This window comes from Hirundo rustica, chromosome 4 (assembly GCF_015227805.2).
Source record: "Hirundo rustica isolate bHirRus1 chromosome 4, bHirRus1.pri.v3, whole genome shotgun sequence".
NCBI lineage: Eukaryota > Metazoa > Chordata > Aves > Passeriformes > Hirundinidae > Hirundo > Hirundo rustica.
In genome coordinates this window covers 95,512-111,751 of record NC_053453.1, presented here as the reverse complement: position 1 = coordinate 111,751, position 16,240 = coordinate 95,512, and the positions used below count along the sequence as shown (strand labels likewise).

Below are 16,240 nucleotides of genomic sequence, written 5' to 3'. Positions count from 1 at the left end.
CCAGCCAATTTTGTTTCCAGTATGGCAAGAGCAGAAAAACTACAGTCCCCATCCAATTTATGTGTGTCTACAGAAGAATTTAACTGCTGTAGGTTCACAGTTTCTTGAATCAGCTGGGGCTCACTTAATTGACAGCTGTGAATGTTAAATTCTTACTCTGCTGGAATTATTATCCATGGAGTCGATCAGCAAGGACTGCTCGTGACCTGGAGTCATATCAATGCTGGCACTTAAGGAAGATGCCCCCTCACTTGACTGCAACCTGCCACAACAAACATGAAATTAAATTCAGTTTCTTATTATAATGCCCCAAATAAGCACTGTAATCAAGCATAGGAAAGAAGGTGTTTCTCAAAAAAGGAATTAACCCCTGCAAGCAAGCCCTGGCTTCACTTGCCAAGAGCTGGCTCTATTTGTACAGATGTCATGCCTCCTGAGCTCACACTGAGCAAAAGAACAGGGTGACCCAATTAGCAGGAGTCCTTCCTCCTTTCAAGTGAAATTTTATAGTGTGACTTGAAAGAAGACAGGGCGGAAAATACACCTGTATGTTTTAAATTCTGTGAAATTATTTTGGAAGCCAGCTCTGGCTGCAATAATGTCAGTTCCTCCGATTTTCTAGTGGCAGAGGCAGCAGTCACATCCTGGGGCTACCGTTCAGAGCGACATCAGCCACAAGAGGCTTTTACAGACTTTAATGCCAGAAGGAGCTACAGTTGTCCCAACTGTGCAGCAATTACCACAGAACTGCATCCAGAATTCTTCCATCCAGACCATTATTTTTTGGCTGAATCAGCAGGTATGTCAAAAGAAAGGCACTGTTTTCATGTAAAAGACCCCACTAGTCCATTACTCCAGTTATCTGAACTACCAGGAAATGCACAGCACAAGTGTCTGCAATCATGTCACGTGCTAAAACCTCCTCCGTAGTCAATGAGGAGAATCAAGCATTTTAATCCTGCTGCTCACTGCATCCTAATTCCAACATCTAGTCCAGGTCAGTCGCCTTGGCTCTGCTGACTCTCAGGGCATCTGTGCAGTGCCCTGAGATATGCAGAGTCCTGTGCACTGCAGACCCCAGTGCTGGATACAGGGGACAGGGCTGGAGACGGGTCCAGGCTAAAGCTAAACCTTGGAAAGATGGAGAAAAGTCCTTTCTCCTAAGAGTTTATGTTAATTGACAATACATTAAAAATGAGTGACATTCTTCAGGTCAAAACTCTTTCATGCATGACAGACAGATGCTTATTGAGAAAAAAATCCCCAGGAAGCATGAGAACTCCTCTTCAGCCAGTGCCCAATTCTCAGTCTCCAAATTATATTTTCCAGCAGTAAATTTAACTAATTGAGAGAGTTTGCATTCATTTCTAGACAGAACTTGTCTGAATGTCTAATCATTTGTCTCATTCTATCTGCCTACAACTGAAGGAACTGAATTTGCTGAACTCCGGAAAACACTTTTTTTACAGTAAAAGTGACTGAGCACCACGCCAGTTGTCCAGGGAGGTTGTGAAGTCTTCCTCTTTGGAGATACTCAACAGCCATCTGGACATGGTCCTGGGCAACTGGGTCTAGGCTGAGCAGGAGGTTGGGCCAGATGGTCTTTGGAAGCCCCTTCCAACCTCAGCCTTTCTGTGATTCTGTGACAGACATGGTAGTTGTCTTTGTGCCCCCAGTGCCATTTGACAGAAGGATGTGATGAAGCGCAAATGAAAAACAGAGATAGTGAAAACACACTTCTACGGTGATAGTGTTTGTTTGCTCAAGCTGCCTCACCTCCTGATCTGATCCTGTGCCACAAAAAGCGCCTCCTCTGCAGCAAGACGACGGTCCCGTTCTTCCTCCAGCTGCTCCTCTAAATACTGCATATCCTGCTTTGTGCTGCTATGTAAATGTTCTGTTTCAGACAACCTGTCAGAAAATAAAGCATATGCGAAAAAAGGCCTAACCATGGACTACTGTGATTCTATTGTATTGACTGATGCAGTGTGTGAACAGACTCAAATTACCTCCCAGTACGCACAGGAGACTTAGTCATCTTTATTATATTTAAACTATTTGGAAAACATGACAGAAGATAAATCTCTTGAAGCTTCTATTTCACATCAGGAAGGAGTTCCTTGGCTCTGTCAACATGGCTCCACCTTCTGAAAATTATTTTGAAAGGGTTTGAGGAATCATGGGCTAGATCTTTGTTTCAGAAGGTTACAAGGAATCCTGTACACTATCTCAGTTCCAGGCACACTCTCAGGCTACAACCTTGAGACCAGGACCATTGATATACTTCAGCAGCTACTGAGAACACAGCCCACCAGATCCAAGACACGGTTTGGCTGGCATTGCTGCTGCATGTTGTCCTCATGGTTTTTTGAATGTCTAATCCAAAGAGCTAATGACAGCTACTAAGTGTATGTGACAGTTCCTCCAAGTCCACAAGATCCTAGTGTGGGATTGAGTTTTCCCAACACACTGGTACAGAGTAAAAGCAGCAGGCTCATCACTAGCCTCAAGGCCTCCAACAGGGCCAACATCCCCACCCCTGTTTTCTCAGACTTTCTTTACCTCAGCTGCAGCTCTTGTAGTTCAGATGTGTAAGTGCCTCTCTGTGGCTCATTCTTTTCTTGGGGTGCTCCTGGAGCAGCGTCTGTCGCAAACAGCTCCTGAAAGAAGACAGGAATGTCCTGCAGACTGCACTGAATGAAGAGGACACACAGCCACTACAATGCCGGACAGTTCACAGAGCCCTTTGAAATGAGCTTTTCCCTATTGTGCATCAAGCCCAACTCCCTTACCATGCTCTTGTCTGCAGCCTGCAGCTCCTGGAGCTGCCTCTCCAGCACTAGGCAGCGGTTCAGGACCTCGCTGTAGTGCTGATGGCTCTCACAAATGCTCCGGCTGCTCCCATGGAGCTGGAGGGCAAGGGCATTTTTCTCTTCAAAGACCTGAGATAGCTGAGAAGAGAACACAACTGGCAAGCAAAGAAATTGATTTTGTGAAAGCAAAATTGCTCTCCGTCTAACTGAGGTTAAGAATTTCTCGAGAATGTGTAACTGCCACGTTGCCCATCACTAACATCCAAAGACCAATGACAATCTCCAAGAGCAGCTTGTGGCAAAGGTTTCTGGAAAAGGAGTCTCAAAACATCAAGGAGATGTACAGAATACTACATATCCAGAACAAGATTTCTAAAGTGCTGATATTGACCTAAACCTTTCAGTAATATCATCAGTAAATTATGATTTTATAGTCTCTCCTTGATCACGATTAAAATTATGATCTTTTATACTCTCTCTTTCTGAAGATGGATAAATTCTGGGTCTTCCATTTCAGTGTGGGAATTGACCGATTGTTATTCTGCACTGAGATGCAGGAAGTGTTTCAAGCTGGCTGGCGGAAATGAAGATGACAAGCTTGCCTTCCCAAGGAGGCACTTCCTTCAGCAGCCCAGAAAGAGGAGGCTAGAAAGCACTCCTGACAATAGGCATGGGACCTGTAAACAACTTTCTTCATACGGTCTCACTCTCTGGTCTTCATCTCTCCCCATCCAACTTCTTTCCCCCGCTATCCCCTCCATCTGTCCTCTCTTCCCTTCTCTCACTTTCTTTCCTCCTCTGCCCTCTTCCCTCCTCCTTGTCCCTTTGGTCACCCGGGAGAAAGGGTACTAAATTGCAGTGGCAGAAAAGCTGCTGATTCAGACCCTGTCACCGAGCCTGCTGGATGGGATCTGCACGGGGCCTGGATATCCTTCTGCTCCATCCAGAACAGCTGTACGAGTCCCACTCATGGCTTCTCTCTCCAATACTCTGACTCACCCCAGTTTCTCACTGAGGGAGAGCAGTGTGGGACACTGTGGGACACAGAGGATGGGCTCTGGTGCTGTGCAAACCCTGCTCAGCAACGGTATCCACCGGTGTGATTCTAACACTGCTCTTTTGAGAGATGTGTTTCTGATTTTGTGTTACTTCACTGAATGCCCGCAAGGACAGATTCATTCCTGCTTCCTGAGCCCCATTCCAGCCTAGCCCTCCCCACATTCCTTATCCTGCAAGCAAGTATACGGCATGGATCAGTACCTTGCTGTTTAACTGCTGAATTCTGAGCTCTTTCTGGTGCAGTTCTTTCAGACTGTCACTTAGCTGGGCCTGGAGGTGTTTCATCTCTGTTTCTAGACTTGAAAAGTCCCCTTTCAGGACTTCTGGGGAAATCTGCCAAGGAAAGGACAAAGACAAATATACTGCACAGGTGACAACTCTCTCTTGTGTTAGTCCTCTCTTTTCAGTATTCCAAGGTCAAACCAAGCGTTATTCCTACACCTTGAACTTGATCCGCTCACGCAAAAGAGCAAATGGGGAATAAACAGAAATATCCTAAAAGCCATCTGAAAACACAAACCGTTAGGAAAGATCACCAAAGTTGCACATATGATGGATCCTGCTCAGAAGTTGTCTTAAAGCTGTTTACAATACAGGAAGAAAAAAAAAAAAAAGGCACATGAACGAGAAAAGAAAAAACAAACAAAAACCTAAAGCAAAGTCCACACCGCTCTGATCAACAAAAACCAAAAGGCCAGCACTGAAGAATCCTCCTGGAAAGCCTGAACATTGTTCAAGCTTTTTCTTTGCATATATGCATGGGTGTATCAAAGGGATAAGGGAGATCTGCTACGCCCTCCACTGACAAACCACTGGAACATTGCAGACGTGGGTGGGAGAATTTTCTCTTGGCTCTGATGGCTGTGCGTGCAGCCTTCCCTAGACAAGCAGAATACCAAGCTTATACCACTCCACTTTTAGGCCGGTATACAAGGAGAATAAGAGAGAAGGTGCAGTGTTCAAGCCTCAGCCTCTACGAGCTTGAACCAGGATTGTAGATCCCTGTTACAGTAAAAACAGCAAGAAAATTGCAATAGAAAACTTAATTTTTAAGATGTGACATTGAAATGAGAACCAGGACAGAAAATCTTAGATTCAAAGACAGTGCAAGAGGGCAACTCAGAAACAGCCAGAATACACACCTGAGAAGTTCCATGCCGCTCTAAAAGACCCAAGGTGCCTAGGAAGCCCTGTCACTTTTACCCTCTTTCTGGAAACACTGGAAACCAGGAACTTAAGGAAGAGCATTTAAGGGTGTGTCATAATTTCTACAACTTTCAGTGATGCAGGTCAGACTGTTGGTATTATCTTCGGAGGCCTCACAACCACATCCAGTACTGCAGTCCGTAGGAGTTGGATACAGGCAACACATGCTCTTCTGGCTGAGTTTCAAGCTTCACATTTCCAGTAAAGAATCTGCATCTTTCCACCCACCTTGCTTTGATGCTGCTCCTCTGTGGTTTGAGACTTGTTGAAGGGCAGCCTCATTTCCTGTGTGATCCTTTGTAAATGGCTCAGCTGCTTGTCCTTCTCTGCTATGGCCGTCAAGTACTGCTCCTTCATGCTGCTGCTCTGCTTTTCCCAGGTGGCCTTCTCCTGTCTGCCCAGCATAAAACAAGGGAAATTAGAAGGAAATTACCAGTATTACTTATGACGTCCAGGTATCCAGCTAAGAATGAGCCAAGGGTGATTCAATCATCACCTCATGCTAGACATGAAGTTTAATAACCGAGCCAAGCTAAAACAACCCACTTAAGTACAGGAACCTTAAAAGCTGGTTTAAGGAAGTTTTCTGTGTTTGGTTGAACCCTTTGGATTGTTCCATGCTGTCCTAGGGTCACTTTTTCACACTTTTTGTGTTCCCGGACATTGTTTTCATCTCACTGTACAGAGTTTTGTCAAGGAAGTCACTGGCAATGCCACTCGTCCCCATAATAATTTCTCTGTGTGGTCATATGTGCACCAGACCCAGTACTGATCCCACCACACCAACCTGAAGCTATCACTTCATCTACAGTGTAAAAGCTACACAGGAAATAAACCTCCTGCTTTTTTGTCAAGATAAATAAAATGTGTAAGATGCTTCAAACTTTATGAGACCTGAAGTGTTAATTTGAGGGTCAGACTGGGGGCAGGGGGAAGGGAGAGAGCTACAAGCTTTTATATCACTCTGGACAAAGATAAGCCATAGACCACAAAGAAAATCCCACCCTTTTCATTCCAGCCTCAGGCATTCTTAAATGGATCTCTGAACTATCTGAAAGCATTTTACCCCATTTTCAGAACAGAGCATATTTGTCTGACTAGTTTTAGTCCAGTTGGAGAAGACAATTTTACTAGACTTGAATTACACAGTTTAAAAAAAACCCAAAAAACAACCTAGAAGATATAGAGCAAGTGAAATAAAGGATTAGACAGCCACACAAAATTAGTATGTTCTAAACTACGATGCCAGTGGGATAATAAAGGGTGTTCAGCAGCAGCCTGGAATAGAGTACTGTGATCATATATATAAGCTCCAATACAAGAAACAGCCTCAGTTTCCACTCCAACAGGTGATACAGACCACTGGATGAAGGAAATAAAAACTAAAAGGTCATTGATCTATTTCATACAGGCACTGACCTCCAAGCTGCTGGGCTGTAGTTCTGAGGCAGCGGCCGAAGGAGAGAAACATGTGCTCTCTCCTGGCCAGGGCAGAGTGCCTCAGTGTCACCTGGCACAGTCCAGGCTGAGGGTCTCACAGCATTCCCTCTACCTCTGCCCACAACTGCTCTTTAAGAGAAACAAAGACATTTGCAACCTCGCCAAGGCAGGGAGCAAGACAGACAGTCCACCTGAGTTGCTGGAGCTCCTGCTGGTACACAGCTCCTTCTTGCTTCAGTTGTTCTTGCAGACGAAGCTGTTTGTCTGCCTCTTGCTCCCACTGCTGCAGTTGTGCCTTTAAGCGAGAATTCTCAGCGGCTTCCACCCCGACCAGGATGTACTGCTGCTGCAGATTCTCCAGCTCCTTTATCTGGAGTTAAAGAGAAAAAAATCAGTGTGTGACAGCTGAGCAAGCATCAGGTTTATTACTTAGAACTGTTTAAGAGCATTTCTTACTGTGGCATCTGGAGGGAAACAAGATGACATTCAGATGACAGAGGAACTAGAAACTAAATCATCAAATACAGCAGTGTACTGAAAACTGCTCAGCAAAAAACCCCTCAGAGAATTCTATTGTTAATGAGGGCAGTCAGTTTTGAGCCCTCCCATGAAGATGTGACATACACTAACAAAAAGACTCTAAGCTACAATATTAATTATCTTACTCAGAGGAAAACTAAGTGACACAGAAGGAGCTGGTTAAGCAATAAATCCCAAATCTGGTATTTACTATAAATCAGGAAACTGATAAGCAAAATCCTTTTGGCTCTCCAGTTCCAGCGAGGCTGCAATTAGAAATAAGTTGTTGTTACGCACGCATCACTGCAATAGTTTTTGAAGACAAGAAGACACGATTGACTCTGGAGATGGGACAGTGCTTAGTGAGTGGCAGCGGGATGTAACAAAGTCTGTTTTCTGACCAGCAACGAGAACTCTGGAACTTGCTGGGCTGCACTGTGCCAGGGAATATACAAACACAGACACATCCAGCGTGCAGGCAAGGATGCCAAAAGGAATCTGCAACGTCTTGTACCTGCCTTGAAAATCAGCTGCTGAGAGGAGGAGGAAACTCAAGCCTTTGTTCTAGTCTCTTTTAGAAATCTAAGGCAAATCAAATGAGCTGACACAAATGTGAACTAAGCAGGTTAACAAGGACCTTATTTCCATGATTTCATAGTTAAACTAAGCCAACAGAATGAGAAGTTAACAAGGAAATCACAGCCTCCATGGCAGAGAAAATAATACAGATGGCCCATACCAGATCCATGGGGTCTGATGGAGCATGCCCACAAATGCTAAGGTCACTGGGAGGCAACTCCATTACCTTTGAAAGGCCATGGTGACCCAAGAGGTTCCTGAAGACTGGAAGAAAGCAGATGTCGTCCCTACCGACAAGAAGGGCAAGAAAGAAGAACTGTGAACCTACAGTCTGGTCAGCCTCATCTCCATCCCTGGGAAAGTGAGGGAGCAACAATTCTGGAAACCAGTTCTAGATACATGAAAAAACAGGTTGGCCAGAGGAGCTGTGGAATATTTACTTATGGAGATATTCAAAGTCCAACAGGACATTGTACACAGCAACCTATTCCAGCCAATCTTGTTTGTGCAGGGGGGTTGGACTAGAAGGTCTCTTGAAGATCTCTAGAAGATCCTTTGAATCTCAACTGTTCTGTGATTTTGTGAGGACAATGATCTAATGCATCACATTGCAATTACCAGATCTAAGTGCACTGAATTTTAAGACTTGAAGATCCAAACCTCCTGTGGGGTGCTTTAAGTAAGAGCAGGAAGAGAGAACATGGACTTACTACTCTGTCTCTGTCACTCTGCAAGGAGGCCAGTGCCTTCTTCAGACTCTGCACTTCTGAAGAAGTGGTGGAAGCGCTCCCTCCTGCTTGTTGTTTCACTTCTTCAATCTTATATTTTTTGTCCAATTCATTCAGCAGACGATCTCGGTCATTCTGCAGGCTTGCCATAGCCTTGGAGAAAGATTTGACTTGGTTGGAAGAGCCTTCCAATTCCAAAGACAAGCGGAGAAGCTCATCATCTTTAGCTCTGAGCTGCTGATTAAGTTTCTCAATCTGGGCCAAGAGACCTCTTCCGTCAATAGCCTTCTGCAGTTCTGTCAGCTCAGACCTCAGCGTATCTCGGTTCCTGGCAGTGGAACATTGCTCCTCTTGTAGCTGAGCTATCTGTTTCTGAAGATTCTGCACTAGACTCTTTTGTTCCTCTAAGTCTGCAGAGTATTTCTGTTTCAAAACATGAAGCTCTTCGTTGGCTTGGTCTCGGCTATCCTGAAGAGAGCTCATGGACCTCCCAAAAGACTGAATTTGAGCTCTGAGATCTTTGTTTTCATCTGTGACTGCAAGCAATTTCTGTTCCATCTCCATCAAGTCCCGTGCCAACTCCGCTACTCTCTCTTCTGCTGTCTCGGTTTCGTTCCTCATTATCCCTGCATCATGATGCAGGTGCTTCAATTCCTTCCGAAGCCTGTCCTCAGCTTCTCCCACTCTCTTGGCCGCATCCCTTTGAACACATTCTAGCTCCCCCTCAAGTTCCGTTATTCTTTTCTGGGAGAGGGAAAGCTCATGACTCAGTTCTTGTACCTCTTTTTCCCGAGCCTTAAGTTCTGCTTGACACTCCATGATGGGACTCCCCTCATGTAATGCTGCCATCTCTCTCTGCACCTGGGACAGAGAGGACAGAAGAGTTTCAATCTCTTGAGACATACTGACTTTATCCTCTCTTAAGGCTTCCATGCGCTTCCTGAGATCATCCTGAGTATGCTCCGACTCTTTCAGCTGTGCTTCTATGGTTGCCTTCTCATTTTCCAGAGTCTGGATCCGCTGAAACTGTATTTTGAGAAGTTCCTTCTGTTGGGAGTCCTTTATTGAAATCACTTGGTTAAGATCTTCTCTGTACCGCACCAACTCTGCGTTCAGCTTGGCATTCTCAGAGTTGAGGTCATCCATCTGGCTATGGAAACTTCTCATTTCTTCCTTGAGCTTGTTGTTTTCAGCAGCCGCCTCTTGAATTAGCTGGTCTTTTTCCAAGATCATAACAAGATGGTGTTCCTCAAGCTGCTTGTAGTCCCTCAATATGCGGTCTCGGTCGTCCTGCAGAGACGACATGGACTTGGTGAAGGAGTCCAGTTGTGCCTTCTGCTGCTTACTTTCTTTTCTGCTTATCTTCATCTTTTCAGTGAGAACATTGAGTTTGTCATGAAATTTATTCTTCTCATTTTCCAAGGCTTTTCTGTCTTCTTCCTCCTTACTTAGCCTACACTCCAACTCTTTCATCTCTTCAGAATGTTGCTGCTGTAATTCAGCTAGAGCAGCCATCACTGCTTCCTCTTTAGCAGACAGCAAACTCATAATCTTTTGATCTTTGTCACTGGTTTCTTCATGCAGCTTATTTGTTAGGTCCTTGGAAGCCTGCAGATCAGCTTGAAGCTGTTCACAGTTGAGTTTAAAATTCTGGATACTGGTCTCTTGTTGCTTGACCACAGTCCCCAGCTCTTCCCTGGCCAGCTCACATTTGTTGAAGGAATTCTTTAAGTCAGCAAGCTGGTCTCTCAGGCTGCTGATTTCTGACTCCAGTTCCTGCTGTTCATTCTGAGACTTGCTGTACAGTTTCTGAGACTCCTCAAGCTGAGTCAAAAGCTCTTTTTTTTCCTCCTGCAACTTTTCACATGTTTTTTGATGATGCTGGATCTCCTTCCTGCAGTCAGCTTCCCAGTCTTTCTTGTTGCATTCCAGCCTGAAAACAGAAAAGATAAAGTTTGTAAAAATCCAGAAAGTATCTCAGTATGTAAACACACACTAACACTGTTCTTATACTAATTTAGAAAAGCCACAGAATTTGTTTTACTTAAAGAAAGCAAGCTGGAAATATCTCTCTATTTAAAATTCAAGATACCTTTTAAACTTCTGACTGTACCACTGCCTGGAAGGAGTGGTGCCAGGGGAGTATATTAATTTTAAAGTTGTTCATGTCAATACTGAAAAAAATGGAGCCACTTAAATACTGATTGTTAACAACTCCTTGTCATTACATTACTTCCCTCATCCATTGTAACTAACAACAAAAACAACCTCATGCCACCCCCACAATGAAATTGCTGATCTGATACCTCTGATGTCCATTTCATGCTTCAGCATGCAAAGACACAGCACACAAACTTTATTAAACAATGTTACTCATGTAAGAACGGTTTGGTTTTGAATTTTGGAAATACACGGATGTATACACATTTTGATAGGTTTCCATAGCTCCATCTTCCCCTTAAAGTTTTTTGGGGATTAAACTGGAATTATGTATACCAATGCTCTCTTGACCTCTCAGTGCAAAAACTCCATTCAAAGGAAACTGTAATCTGAAATTTCAAAGACTCTGGATAGCAGTCAGATGGTGAGCGCTTGTCACAGAGAACAGACTTAACACAGGTATCCTAATGACGTGAAGAAGGACTATTCTAGAGTGATCACCCTGTGTCCTTGTGCAGACAACAAATACAAAGTAACTTTTTTCCTGATAAACTTCCCCTGACGCAGGTTTTTTACCTCGATATATGAGTCTGGAGTTCTTCCACACGCACGGTCATGTGTTTCATCTGGTTCTTTAGCACAACACAAGCTTCCTCTTTTGAACGTATTTCTTCTTCCTTCTTCTGAATAGTTTCAGTGAATTTCTTCTCCCATGTTTTTGATTCATCTATCACTCTATCCCTATCATCCTGAAGGGAAGACATGCTCCTGGTGAAGGCTGCAAGCTGGGCTAGTGTTTTGTTTAGACTGCCTTCCAGTTGCTTGGCTTCTTGATCCTTTGTCTTCAAGGAGTCTTGCAGATTATCAACAGTTGTTTCCATATGGTCTTTCTCCCTCTGTAATGTTGCCAGCTTTTCCTCCATGTTTTTAATCTCCTTTGAGTGCTTGTCTTTTTCCTGCTGCAGTCTTCTCTCAAAGTCCTCATCCTTTTTCTTCATTTGAATTTTAATTTTCTCTTTGTTTGCTTGCAACTCTTCTTTCACTTTGATACTCTCAGCTAGAACCCTTGCTGCCTCACTCTGAGTGTCATCCAACACTACTCTGCAGAGAGCAAGCTCTGCCTGGGCTTTCTTGGTGTCTTCAGCTGCTTTAGCTGAAGTTTCTTTGGCTGCTTCTACCTCTTTCTGAGTCTCACTCTGCAGAAATTCCAGAGCTTTAACAGTTCTTTCTAAACGACTGTTTTTTTCCTGGCTTTTAATACAGTCTTTCTGCAGCTGCTTAATCTCCTGCTGTTTCTGTTTCAGCAGTTCTTGAAGCTCCTTTATATGTGTGCTGCTTTCTGCTCTCCAATTGTATTTTAGCTTTTCTAAAAATTCCTTTTGTTTTTCAGAACTTGCTTTGCTTTTCTCCTTTGCCATCTGAATTTTCTCCTCCTCAAGTTTGTGCATTATTCTCTGCAAACTCTGAAGCTCATGTTTCAGTTGATCATTTTTGATTTGGAAGTCTGTTGCATCTTGCTGATAGTTTCCAATACTTCCATTAAGTTCTGCCAGCTGATTCATGAGCCTTTCTTCCAAGTCATCCTTTTCAGCCTCTAGAGCATCCTTCAGCGCTGTCATTCTCACCAACTCGTCTTTGACGTTTTGGACCGTTTGCTCCATCTTTGCTACTGTAGCCTGCAGATCATTCACTTCATGGACTTTCTCTTCCATTTGGTGCTCTAAAGCCTTTTTCTCACCTGCTAAAGTCTCAACACAGCTGCGGATGTCACCCAGCTGTTGCTCTGAAGCCCTTCTATTATCTTCCAACTCTGTAATTTGCTTGGTGAGCTCAGCTATTTGCTGTCTGTAGATACCAGGATCCTCATAAGGTCTATCACTTTCAAATGCCTCTTGTTCCAGCTCTGCAGCAGGAGGTTCAGGTCTAAAAGTTAAGTCCACTTGATTTTCAGACCTTTCCATTGGTGACGGTGCGGCAACTGCCTCATCGGTTTCTTCCCCCATTGTCGGCTGGGTGACGCACCTGTCTACAAGTTCTCCGCTTTCCTTCAGCTTAGATTCCGTTAACTGCAAAAGGCACTTCAAGTCCACGATCTCTTGATTAAGAGACTCCTTTTCAGCCATTACTGTCTCAAGCTGAGTAGAAAGAGACTGGCACTCCCTCCTACAGCAGTCCAGATCTTCTTTCAGGCTAGTGTTTGTAAAGCGCTCTCCAGTCCTGTGTAGCTCTCCATCTGTAAAATGCATCTCTGCTCTAAGCTTCTCATTCTCCTCCTCTAGTTCCAGGATCTTTTGCTGCTTTGATTTTGCAAATTTCCTCATTTTTTCCTTCATTTCATCAATTTCCTGTCCAGCTTCCTGTAGCTGCTTATCTGTTTCCTCTTTTTTTGCTTCAGCTCTTTTTAGCTGAAGGTAAATTTCCTGCTTTTCCTGCCTAACAGTTTCCAACACACGCTGAATTCGCTCAGCCTCATTACTCACATTCTCATATGACTGCAGCAGAGTTTCATATTCTCCCTGAAGCTCCTTGTATTTCTCCTGCCACTCAGAACTCTCAGTGGCTTGAAAGTTCTTCAGTGATTCCACGTCCTTCTCCAGCTTCTCCTTCTCTAGAACAACTCTGTCCAGAGTAAGTGTAAGATTTTTACAGCATCCATCAAGATTCTGATTTTCTCTAAGTAGTTTATCAATTTCTGCAGTAAGTTTTTCTCGCTCTCCAGTGAGGCATGCTAACTTTTCTGTTAAAGTATCTGTTTCTTTAACATATCCACATATTTGGCTTTCCATATTTGTCAGCTTGACAGAAAGACTGTCAATAGTAGTTTTAGCATTATCCAGCTCTTCTTTTAGAGATTTGCTCTCCTTTAGTGCCTCTTTTCTAGAGATAAGCGCAGCTTGCAACTTTCTCTGCATTTGATTCTTCTGTTTAGCTGCTTCTGCACTGTCCTCTTGCTTTTCTTGAATTTCAAGCATCTCTGTTTGTAGCCGCTTGCTTTGCTCCTCATGCACCTGAGCCTGAGCTTCCAACTGACTACAGAGTCTTTTGACCGAGTCTTCTTTTTCCAGCAATTTTGCTTGCACATTACTGAGAGCTTCACTTTTCTCCTTTAACTGCTGGTTTAGAAATTCCATTTCTTCATCCTTTTGATGCACAAGGATTTGCAAGTCTTCCAGACTAGCCACTCCAGAAATTTTTCCTTGACTCTCCTCCAATTCTGTCTGAAGACTTACTCCCTTAGCTTCAGCTTGGTCAGAGGCTCTCTTTAGCCCTTCTATCTCTACAAACAACTGTGCTATGTGCTGTTGCAAATCAGAGATTAATTCTGATTTGTGAGCAAGTTCCTTTTGCATATGGCTGATATTACATTCCAATTTCTCTTTCTCCTTCTGCAATTTGTCAAGGTGCTTTTTCAACTCTTCCTCAGAAACATCTGCAACTTGTACAAACTTGTTATTTGTTGTATCTTCTGCTTCCGTGCATGAATAATCCAACCTGTCTCGACTCCCCAAAACACTCCCTGCTGATCCTTTCAATTCTTGAAGTTGTCTGAGCTGAGCCTGGATGCTGTCCTTCTCTTTGGTTTGCTGATCAAATTGTTCTTGCAGTATGTTGTAATCATCTTTCTGCTGTTTCAGTTGTTCTCTGTGATGCCTGTCTTTTTCTTGAGCCTTTTTTATAGTGTCTTTGCGAGATACCAGAGCTTCTTGAAGTTTTTTTTGAAGTTGTTCTTTTTCTTGTTCAAGAACTGAAATCCTTTCTTTAAGAGCAGACTTTTGTTTTTCTTCCAGATTTGTACTTGCTGAACTATGTTTTTCATTTTCTTCATCATTTTCTGGGCTTTCAGTGGTTTCAGTTACTTTGTCAGGAATTGTCTGACGCTCCATGATTTCATCTTTAATTGAAACAGTGTTTGCCTTACCTTGTAAGCTTTGTCTCATTTCCTCAATCACTGCCTGCAGCCATGCTTCAGTAGGTTCTTTATCCTTCCAGATGCTCTGCAACTCAGATTCCTTTTCAGAAAGCATCTGAATTAGATAGTCCTTACCGGGCTGGTTTGCAAGACTCATTGCTTTGCTGATCATGCTTCTCATGTTTTCTTTCCCTGCAGCTGCCTGAGGCACTGAGTTTTCTGATTTTTGTCCTCTACTCAGTTGTTCTAATTCATCCTCCAGTCTGGCTACTTTCTTCTGAAGCTCCTTCCTGTTCACAAGTGCTGCTTGCAGCTTCCGCTTTACTTGCTCGTTTTCTTTTCTCAGAAGTTCAACTTGATTTCCTAATTCCTCATTTTCTTTACTCACTGCTTCTGTCTCATTCTGCTGCTCGGATGCCTCACATTTCAGACATGTATCTTCTGCTCCTGTGTTCTGTTCTTTTTCTTCGTGGGCTTTTAATAACAGATTTGTCTGCTCCTTAAGACTCCTCAGCTCATTTCCTAGAGAAAATTTCTCTTCATTCAGGATGACCATTTTCTCAGACATGCTGACACTGATCTCTGCCATCTGTTGGTCCTTTTCTAGCAAGGCTTGTTGCAGGCTCTCTATAGACCTGGTGTGCTCAGCAACAAGCTGTTCTAGGCTTGCTGCCTCGTGTCCCTTTAAGGCTAACTTGTGGGAAAGCTCTTCCATCTCTGCTGCATTCTTCCTCAAAAGTTGTCTTAGATCAAGTACTTCACATTCCTTTGTCTCAACCTGACTTCTCACATCCTTTAGTTGCATGTCCTGGTCAGAAATCTGAAGTTGTGCTTCATCCAAGTCCTTTTGCAAAGCTTCAATTTTTATATCCTTGGATTTAAATTCATTTTTAAGGCTCTGGATTTGTTCTCTTAGAAGACTGCTTTGACTGTCTGACAGTCTCTGCTTTTCTGAAAGAGCCAGTTCTTCCTTCAGTTGCTTCACTTGCTCCTTCAGTTCTGTTATGGTAGAAAGTTCTTTTGCCTGACACAAGAGCTGATCTCGTTCTTCGGTCAAAACACAAAATGTACTTTCAGGATCCTCTTTTTTTTGTCTGTATTCCTCAGCCAACCGGTTTAGCCTATTTATTTCTGCACATTTTTCTCCTAGTTCTTTCCTAAAGGATTCTTCTGATTTCTGCAGAATTATTTGCAGTTCTGTAATTTGGTTTTGTAACTTTACCAGTTCTTGTGATTGAGAGGTGCCAGGGCTTCCCTGAGGCTGTTCTTGGAGCCTGATTCCGTTTTCCCGAAGTAAGCCAATTTGCTGCATTTCTGTTTCTCTCAGTAAGGAGACACTCTCTGTATCTGAAGCTGCCTGCTCTTCCCGCTCCAGATACTGTATCTGTGAATTCTCTTCCAGCTGGCTGGCTTCTGTTTGGCTGCCTGTAGAAGTTTGGCCACTGGGACCCTTGAGGTGGCTTTTCAGAAAAGTTATTTCTTCTTGGGCTTCTTTCAGTTCCAGCAGCAAAACTGACAGCTCTTTCTGTTTCTCTGCAGCAATATATTCTAGAATTTCAGGTGGACAACTTTCCTCAGTAAACTGCTTGACTTCATTGGTAAAGCCATCTGTTCTTGCCTGAAAGAAAATAGCAGGTATCATTGTTCCTTTGAATCTTGTGAAAGCGCAACTTTTGGAATTATCTGCTTTCCACATTTTGTAGCTTTTGCAGCCTTCTCAAGCTGGCTTCTGCAATAAATAGAAACCTTGCTAATAACAGGGGGACTCTGTCTTGGCAGTGGCGGGTGGAGTAGGTGACATCCAAAGTGCCCTTCCAACCCCAACT

At 43.5% G+C, this 16,240-nt stretch overlaps 1 protein-coding gene across 3 annotated transcripts in view; it reads right to left on the bottom strand.

Moving 5' to 3' along the window:
- Positions 1–16,240, bottom strand: part of GOLGB1 (golgin B1) — a 40,858-nt gene that overhangs the window by 1,842 nt on the left and 22,776 nt on the right. For all 3 annotated transcript variants that reach the window (XM_040061091.2, XM_040061094.1, XM_058420113.1), the window contains 9 exons: positions 11,081–16,032; positions 8,327–10,277; positions 6,710–6,888; positions 5,307–5,472; positions 4,074–4,205; positions 2,793–2,951; positions 2,563–2,660; positions 1,777–1,911; positions 157–262 (listed from right to left, as the gene is read on the bottom strand). In XM_040061091.2, coding sequence (XP_039917025.1) covers positions 157–262; positions 1,777–1,911; positions 2,563–2,660; positions 2,793–2,951; positions 4,074–4,205; positions 5,307–5,472; positions 6,710–6,888; positions 8,327–10,277; positions 11,081–16,032 — 7,878 coding nt within the window. The remainder of the gene's footprint in view (positions 1–156; positions 263–1,776; positions 1,912–2,562; positions 2,661–2,792; positions 2,952–4,073; positions 4,206–5,306; positions 5,473–6,709; positions 6,889–8,326; positions 10,278–11,080; positions 16,033–16,240) is intronic.